General features: G+C 52.4%; 1 protein-coding gene across 1 annotated transcript in view; it reads left to right on the top strand.

The window, feature by feature from the left end:
- RUSC2 (RUN and SH3 domain containing 2) overlaps positions 1-7,888 on the top strand; it is an 18,339-nt gene extending 10,451 nt beyond the window's left edge. Inside the window, exons 6-11 of the mRNA XM_010003045.1 lie at positions 1,536-1,710; positions 2,553-2,658; positions 4,156-4,202; positions 5,611-6,577; positions 7,233-7,406; positions 7,708-7,888. Of these exons, the coding sequence (XP_010001347.1) occupies positions 1,536-1,710; positions 2,553-2,658; positions 4,156-4,202; positions 5,611-6,577; positions 7,233-7,406; positions 7,708-7,888 (1,650 nt within the window). The remainder of the gene's footprint in view (positions 1-1,535; positions 1,711-2,552; positions 2,659-4,155; positions 4,203-5,610; positions 6,578-7,232; positions 7,407-7,707) is intronic.
- The last annotated feature ends 1,177 nt before the right edge of the window (positions 7,889-9,065 follow it).

The following is a 9,065-nucleotide window of genomic DNA, read 5'->3' as shown; positions in this document are numbered from 1 at the left end:
CCATTTCTCATATAGTGAAGAATTGTGTTTCTCCTCCACCCATCCCAAGACAGTGCAGTGTCCTCAGTCCCTCAGTGTGTCACAGGCCTCCATAATGATAAAGTGTGCATCAGTCGTTGCACACCTGGGACAGGTGGACATCCCCCATGGCCCTTACCACGAACACACTAGCTTCAGAGTGCCTCTAGGTTGCCTGTGGAGCTGTCTTTGGCCTGTGTTTCCCTGTTCTGGAATAACACAGAAGCAGAGCAAGCTCCCTTCTGCTTGTACCAGGCAGTGTTTACAGTCCTGTGCAAACCCAGTGTGTTTCTGGTGCCTCCTCTCAAAGCTGAATGCTTTTCTTCAGCCGTGGGGGACCCTAGGGCAGCAATGTGACACTATTTGGACATGGCAGCTCTCCTGGAGTACCATCCCCAAGGAGAAACCTGACTGGAACAGATTCCAAGCCTATTCACTCTTATCTCAGAGCCCAGGGTAATTTTCCCCCTAATTGCAATTTTGCTGATGCAGAGATTGCTGTGCACTTAACCAGAGCTGTCTGGGATACCCACAGCCCTTTAAGGCTTCACAGTAATTTTCCTGTTCTTGCAGTGTTGATGGGGGAATGACTGCAACATTCCCCCATTACTTTCCTTACGAGACAACACTGTGGTTTTGACCTGGTGTTTCATTAGGCATCAGTGTGCCGAGGGCTGAGCACTCACCTGCCAAAAGGCAGCATGTTCCCTGATGCTCCCACGCTGAATGGATCTGATGGGATTATTCCTGACCCAGAAGTTCAGTCTCAGTTCAGGGCCTTTGTGGACCTGTGCCAACTGGCCAGTGTAATTCCAGCTCAGCTGGTAAAATCTTTGCCCTGAACAAAACTGCCTGGGACCTCCAACATAACTTGCAAGGCCTGGGGCTGACCCCTTCAGATTGACCCCTCAGCAGCTCTAAGACTGAATGCAGCAGTATATGACCCTTCTCTGCTGATGCTGGGCTCTTAGGTGCTTCCTCACCTCAGCCTGGGCTCTGTCCATCCATTTTGCTCTCACTCCCTCACTCTGTTTATTTATAGTAATCCCTAGGAATTATAGCTCTGATATCACTGAGTTAAGTGTTCCTTAACCCGTCAGTGCTGCGAGTTCCTCTGTCGCTTGCTGCTTCCTACTTCAAAAATAGAAACAGCAAAATCTACAGCAGGAGAAAAACTCCCTGCTCTTTTCTTCTTCCAACAGGACAGCCTTGTTATACCTGTAGTCAGAATCAGACATCCCTTACACGTGGGATATCTTCTTCCCAAGCAGAGATATTCTTTTCCCAAGTTGTTGCCTCGTCCCAGCCTGGGGCAGACCTTGCAGGAAGCAATCCAGAACTGTTCTATGAGTGAGCAAGGGTGAAGGGGAAGCACCTGCCTGTTCCAGGAGCAGCTGAGCACCATCATAGCCTGGATGTTACTTCATGGGTGCCTGTAGTAGTCAAGTGGGGCAGGACTGTTTGCATGCCTTGTAGAGCAGTTAACAGCACTCTCTTTTTTGCCTGTTGTCCTTTAGGCCAAACTTGGGAACAGCTCTGTGAGCCCCAACGTGGGGCATCTCATCCTGAAATACCTGTGCCCTGCTGTCCGGGACATCCTGAGTGATGGGCTCAAAGCTTACGTCCTGGACATGATCATAGGCCAGAGGAGGAACATCCCCTGGAGCGTGGTGGAGGCATCCACCCAGCTAGGTATGGAGGGTGTGCAGGGATGCCCACTGCTCTGTGGTACTCCTGTGTTGGGGCTGGGAGCTGCTGGGGAAGGTTGGCTGTAAGGAAGGGGATGCAGAACAATACCCAGCCCCCTGCATAGAATAGGGTGTAGCTTGACCTTCTGCTGCAAGGTGGGAGAGACACTGCTCTATTCTGCCCAGATATTTATTGACACTTCCCCTGAAATGTCCACATTCTCCTGTAAGAGGCTCTAGCCTGTGAAAAAAAGAAAAAATTCCCCAGAATAACGCACTTTTTTCCCCTCTGGTTTTTCAGGAAGTTTCTAGACCTTCACCTTTAGCCCTGCACAGCCACTATATAAGGCAGAGTTGTGTTCTAAACTGATCTATGAGAAAATTTGCACACACAACTCATTTGTCTTAAGCATTCCCAAAATACTTGCAGCCTCTGCTAGTACCAGACTGAATGCCAGATTGTGACAGTGGCCACCATCCAGGAGAACTCCTTTGAGGTTACAGATGGCAGGACCACAGTGATTTCTGCATCATGAAGAGCTTATATCCAGGGCTGGGAAGCCTTCTAGCCTGTTTGTGGCAAATCTTCAGCTCTGATTGCAGATACCCCAAATTATAACCACCCACCACAATATTGTTTACCTGCTGCTTTTGAGCCAAGGGTCATGATGGTCCCTCAAGTTTGTGAACCAGATCTGTGTGGCATTGAAGCTCTCTGGTGGAGGGACAATGCACATACAGGCATGGGCACCCAGCCAATGACTGTCTTTCCCTTGATGCTGCTTCCCATGGTGCTCTTTGGCTTTGCTGACCACAACTAATGTAAATATTTTTTTCTCTCCATAGGCCCCTCTACTAAGTTGCTGAATAGCCTCTATAGCAAGATCAGCCAGTACACAGAGCTCACCAACCACACCATGAGGTTCAACGCATTCATCTTTGGCCTCCTCAAGTAAGCAGGCTCCCTGGGCTGGCTCTGGTCCTTGGCTGGATGCAGGCACAGTTGCCAGTTAAAAGGCTTAAGTAACCTGGGAAGCTGCACCCCAGCTGTAGGGGAGGGGTGGAAGAAACTTTGAGACTTAGGGAACTTCAGAAGGATCGAAACCTGCCCTACCAGGCCAGGACTGAGCAGGTGTGGCTGTAGCCCACTGAAGAGCATTGTGAGCTTGGGTTAGCCCCAAAATATGAAGTGGGAAGAGTCTGTCTGTCAGGGTTCATACAGGGATAGACATGACATGGATAAATTACTTCTGAAAATCCCTGTTTATGTCACTGCTTTCTGGAGTTGCAGTGCATCCTGGTGCATGAGGCTCTGAAGGAGAAATTACCCTGGTCCAGGACTTAAGGCTGACCCTTCCAGGCTGGATAAGGGGTGTGCACACTACACTCATTGTTAAACAGAAGAAGGCAGTGGTGCAGGGATGAACGCTGCTAGGATGGTATTTCCCTGCTTCTCCTCAGTGGTCAGCAAGAGCAGTGGCAACAGAGTCCCCAAGATCTCCAAATGCAGAAGGACACCTACAAGCAGGAGCAAGCTCTGCCCTGCTCTCCCCACTGAGGGTGGCCCAGCTCTCCCTTGCTGCCACAGGATGCCAGCAGACTTTGGGCCAAGCCTGCAGTAGTGGTCTCATGTTTGTAGATAATTTGCCTCTTTCGTGTGACCCCCTCTCAGCAAAGCTAAGCTCTGCCAAAGATGTAGGGACTAACCTATGGTGAGGAAACTTCTGGAAACAAGGTTGTTAGGGGTTGTGGTTGCACAATGCCTTGTGTGAAGCAAACTGGATGGCTCCATGACAGACTGGGTGGCTATGGTCAGTGTATGCTGATGGGAGTGAGCCACTGTCCTTTCACCAGTTCTTGAGGTCCACAGCTTCATGCTGTGTAAATTCCCTTTTCCAGCCACCCTTATTCTTATGGAACTGCTAGGATGCAGGGATTAATTGATTTTAACTTTGTTCTCTTTTCTCTTCTCTTCTCTTCTTTTCTTTTCTTTTCTTTTCTTTTCTTTTCTTTTCTTTTCTTTTCTTTTCTTTTCTTTTCTTTTCTTTTCTTTTCTTTTCTTTTCTTTTCTTTTCTTTTCTTTTCTTTTCTTTTCTTTTCTTTTCTTTTCTTTTCTTTTCTTTTCTTTTCTTTTCTTTTCTTTTCTTTTCTTTTCTTTTCTTTTCTTTTCTTTTCTTTTCTTTTCTTTTCTTTTCTTTTCTTTTCTTTTCTTTTCTTTTCTTTCTTTCTTTTCTTTTCTTTTCTTTTCTTTCTTTCTTTTCTTTTCTTTTCTTTTCTTTCTTTCTTTTCTTTTCTTTTCTTTTCTTTCTTTCTTTTTCTTTCCTTTTCTTTCCTTTTCTTTCCTTCGCTTTCCTTCTCTTTCCTTCTCTTTCCTTTGCTTTCCTTCTCTTTCCTTCTCTTTCCTTTTCTTTCCTTTTCTTTCCTTTTCTCTTTTTTTCACTTCCTATAGTATCCGGTCCTTGGAGTTCTGGTTCAACCACCTCTACAACCATGAAGGTAGGAGCTTGAGGTCTGTGGGTTGCCCACGTCTCTTGGTGGTCTCTCAGCCTAGGCAGCTGCCTTTACTCTGAGCTGAAGGAGTAGACTCCACACAGTTCCAGTGTACATGTTGTTGGAATGCTGCTCAGCTCAAGAGAGCAAGGTGGAAGTCAAAGCTGCCTCCACCTGCACCTCGCCTGCCATGCCATTCCCAGCTGCATCTAGTACCCAGGCTAGTGCAGATCCCTCAGTCTTCTTGCAGGAGACAAGATCTAATCCTCCTCACATGTTTGCCCTGTCCAGTGGCTGAGAGCTTTGTATATCTGGAGATGTGCATACTTAGCTGAAACCCTTTGGGGGTGGGAAATGCAAAGAAAAGGAAAAATGTCCTGACAAACAAAAAACAGATTTAACTAGATTTATCTGTCTTTTAAACCAGAAATGTTTCTAGAGCATGCAGATAACACAGCAGCATGACCCAGCTGCCTGATGCCTAGCAGCAGCATGACTAAGTGCTAAAGTGCTCAGTGAGACAGACACCCTTGACCTGCTGGATCCTCTGAGACTGCTGCTGGCTCAGCCTGTGCCCCATGCACTGCCTCGAGTCCAGCCCAGTATCTTCTGGCAGGTTTGGGAGCTGACAGCAGACACTTCCCAGGCCTGTGTGTGCAGTCGACACTGCTCTGTGGAGCAAACAGAAGGAAAGACCTGCCTTTGTACTGAGCAGTATGACAAGAGAAGCACCCTGGGTTTTTTTGGAGCAGAAGAAGACCATCTTTTTCAAGCTATCATAACAGCTGGAGGTGTGAGCAATAGTTAGGGCTGTCAGGATGTAGGCTAAGCAAAGGGTTTGGGGATAAGGTGCAAGTTCTGCCTGTGGATAAAGTTTGTTATCTCACTGGGGCCAATTATCCACGGATCCTATTCCCAACTGTCTCCCTCGGAGTGAGACCTGACAAGGCAGCTTGGGGGCAGGGGACTCTGCTGATGTGGTCAAATTAAGTGAAGGATGAATGCTGCAGGTACAAATGCTAGCCCATTTTTTGTGAGGATCCACAGCTCAGCTCCTGGAGAGACTGTATTCAGCTGTCCCTGAGACCTCTGTCTGCAGGGGATGGGTACTGGCAAGATCTGCAGCTCCTTGTCCACCTCCAGGAGGTAGGGAAGAGGTAGTATTTAATGGCAGAGGTCATCCTGATGGATAGGCTGAGAGATAGGTCCTAGCTGCAGGTGCAGCTGGAAGCAGGACCTGGGCCAGTTTGCCCAGAGCTGACAGAGCATCTGATGCTCCCTGACCCAGTGCAGAGCCTTGCACTGCAGCCACAGCTGTCGTGTCCAGCTTCTCTCCCCATCACTTTGGCAGCTTCTTGTGGCTTGGCAAAGGTGTCAAGGGCCTCTCCTCTAATTATTGTCTCCTGCTCTACAGATATCATCCTGGCACACTACCAGCCTGTGGGCTTCTTGTGCCTGTCTCACAGCGTGTGCCAGCCTCTTTTCGAGGAACTGCTGCTCCTGCTCCAGCCTCTCTCCCTGCTTCCTTTCAACCTGGACCTCCTGTTTGAGCACCACCTGATGCAGATGGGCAAAGAGCAGCAGCAGCAAAAGGAGCTGCTGCGTGTGAAGCAGGACCTGCTGCTTTCTGCTCACTCCACCCTGCAGCTGATGCGGACACGGGGCAGCAGTGAGGATCCCGATGGCTGCAGCGCCTCGTCTGATGTGTGCAAAGTGGGTGTCAGAGCTGGAGACATCTCACCAGGACACAGCCCCCAGCCAGCTGCCAGTGAGAGGGTCAAGGGGGTGGGGGCCTCCTGCGGAGATGGTGACAGGGAGGAAGAGCGCAGGAAGGTTAAAGAGAGCACGTGGGAAGGGAAGAAGGACAAGCAGGCAGGGTGGTGGTACCAGCTCATGCAGAGCTCTCAGATTTACATTGAGGGCTCAGCTGAAGGCTCGAAGTTCGTCCACTGTGAGAAGAAGAAGGTGGCTTTGAATGCTGGGCCCAGGCCAGCAGAGACCCGCAAGGCACCACCCCCCCGCGAAGGGGTGGTGGAGGGGGCAGAGGCTCGTCCCATTGCAGAAGGCATCTTGGAGGAGAGGGCCAAGGCTGCCAGCAAGCCAAGTCCTGAAGCTGTGGAGGAGCCCTTGGAAAAGCCCCAGCAGGTCCTAGCCAGTGAAGAGTTGAAGGAACGGAGCTGGCCTTTCTGGATGGGCAGCCCCCCAGACTCTGTGCTGACGGAGCTGAAGCGCAGCAAGGAGAAGGGGGCTCAGCAAAGAGCAGGAGCAGCAGCAGCACAAGAGGAGAGCAGCACCAGTGCTTCAGAGGACAGCCAGCCCATTAAGTGGGGACACTTGTTTGGGTCCCGGAAGGTGCAAAAGGAGCCCAGACAGCCTAACAGGTAAAGGGAAGGGGCTGGGAAGGGGCTGGTTAAGCTGGGGTTGCAGCAGTGCAGGTGGAAGTCAGGCAAATACCTGACTGCTGGGCTACACCACAGTGGTACACAGAGTGTGTGAATGGAGAAGTCTGTCACCCTTGCCCAGCCCTGTCAGCCTGCCTGCCTTAATTCCTCCCACACCATGGTCCCCTTGGCTCCTACCGAGTCCACTTCACAGGCTTTCCTCTTCTGCCTGAGGTATACCACTGCCTCAGCTCCTAAGCTCCCTCCCCAAAGGAAGAGCCCCCTCTGCATGACTCCTGTCATCACCTCATCCCTCATAAAAACATGTGCTGAGAACAGAACATGCAGCCATCCTTGTTGCACACAACAGGTGAGGAGGAGGCATGACATTCTCCCACACAGCTGACACCTCCCATCACTGCCTCTCCATCTATACCCTGACTGTTTCTACAGTCACTGGACTTGTCCTTTGCAGTCTAGACCATGGTGTGTCTGGAGGATGCTAGGCAATCCCCACCCAGAGACACCCTGGGGACCACACTGCACTTTGTGCACACAGCCAGACCTCTAAGGCATGACCTTGCCATAAGAGTGGCTGCCCCTTCCCCGCAGGTGTGCTTCCCTGCTGCTACCTGCTTCTCTCTCCTTCTTGCAGGTTGCCCTCTGGCTGGCTGAGCTTGGACAAATCTGTGTTCCAGCTGGTGGCCCAGACAGTGGGGGCAAGTATGTGGCGAGAAGCAGCTCCTGAGCCGGAGCCCCCCCAGCCAGAGCCACCTGAAGTGCCCCCTGAGGCACGGCCAGCTCGGGGGCTGTCTCCTCACCCTCCATGGTGAGTGGCACCATGTGGCCATCCCGCAAGTGCTGAGGTGTGGTGGGTTGGGGTTGGCATGGCTGTGCCCACACCTGGCTCCCTTTGTACTTTGTAGACCAGGGGATGCTCCAGAGCTTGGTATGATGCAGAGTGTGCATCCATCCACCCCAGTCTGCAGGTGGGAGGAGCTGGGGGGCAGCTGGAAGCCTGGCTGGGGAGGTGGTTTCCTCACTTTTCTGTGTCTGCAGTAGCACTTGGGCTTCAGCGGGGTGAGTTTCCTGTGGTGACCGAACCCTTCCCCCCCTTCCTCTGCTTGCAGTGAGGTGAAAGCCCTTTGCCATCACATTGCCACCGAGGCAGGACAACTGAGTTTCAACAAAGGGGATATTCTGCAAGTCATCTCCAAGGTGGATGGTGACTGGCTGCAGTGCAGCCTCGGCTCCGAGAAGGGACTGGTGCCCATCATGTACGTCACCCACCCGGAGGACGAGGACTATTGACCTGGCTGGGAGGCCAAGCACAGTACGGTGGGCTTCTGAGGATCCTCTGGGGAAGCCCACCCTGCCAGAGGAACAGACACAGCTTCTTGCTAGTTTCTTACCTTTCTTGCCATTACAGAATACAGTAACCGTAGGTGGTTCCTTCTTGCTCCTCCTCGTGCAGCTGCCAAAGGCCAACTCAGCCCCTAGGGTCTTCTGTGAGCTGCACCTCATATTGCCAGGCATCACCATGCATGCAGCCACACCGGGGACTGCCTGAGCCCCCTCCACCTCACGCCACCTCCAGCACCCTTAGGGCATGGACTCTTCCATACCAGGAACCCGAGCAGTCCCTGCCAGGGCAGGACTGCCCAGCTCAGTTTCATGCTGGAGGCTGCAGGATGCTGGCCATCCCCTCTCTGGAGGTGGCAGTGCCAGCTGCAGCCTGCAGCATCCCTGGTGTCATCAGCCACAGGGATGGGAGCACCATGTGTTGGTGAGGTCTCTGCAAGGCTGGGCTGATGGGTTGCATTGCAGCTTGATGGGGGGCTGCAAGGTAGGCTTTCACACGCAGGAGCAGCCCTGTCCTGATGTGTAACATCAGCGTGTTGTGGGTTGTAGCAGGCCAGGTGGCCTGGCACTGTCACCCTGCGGGGCTGGGGGCTATGCCTGGCTACAGCCAGAGGAGGGGGACAGGGGAGGTGTGTGTGCAGAGCAGAGAGGTGTGTGGGGTTGTGAGGAGGGTGTGTGAATGTTCAGTGTTAGGTAGGTCTGGGATGGGTAGTGCCACCCTGTGCAGAGATGGGTGGTTTGGGGGGTGGCCCCATGCCCTCCACACTGCTGGGAGCCAGTGCCTGGGAGGCCCTGGGAGGAAGCTCAGTGGAGGGGTGCTGGAGGGCGGGGGGTGAGGGCAGGGTCCCTGATTGGGCTAGGGATGCTCTTTGGAGTTGGGGGCAGTGCTCCCGGCAGGTAGATCTGGGGGTGCTCCCAGAGGGATCCAGGGAGCTGGGGTGGGAGGGGTGGTGCTCCCCTTGGCATAGGGTTTCTGGTCTTGCTGAGCAGTGCCATGGGGTTGGGGGGTGGGAGGGGAGGAGTGTTGTGCACAAGCACAAGGGGATATTGGGGGTTCTGGGGTCCTCGGTAGAGGTAATGCCAGTCAACCCCTTCCTTGCCATGTTCATGCTGCCTGCTGGGGATA

The sequence above is a fragment of the Chaetura pelagica genome, unplaced genomic scaffold (assembly GCF_000747805.2).
Source record: "Chaetura pelagica isolate M959 unplaced genomic scaffold, ChaPel_1.0 scaffold758, whole genome shotgun sequence".
In the NCBI taxonomy this organism is placed as follows: Eukaryota; Metazoa; Chordata; class Aves; order Apodiformes; family Apodidae; genus Chaetura; species Chaetura pelagica.
The sequence above is the reverse complement of the archived record's forward strand: the minus strand, read 5'-3'. Positions and strand labels throughout refer to the sequence as shown.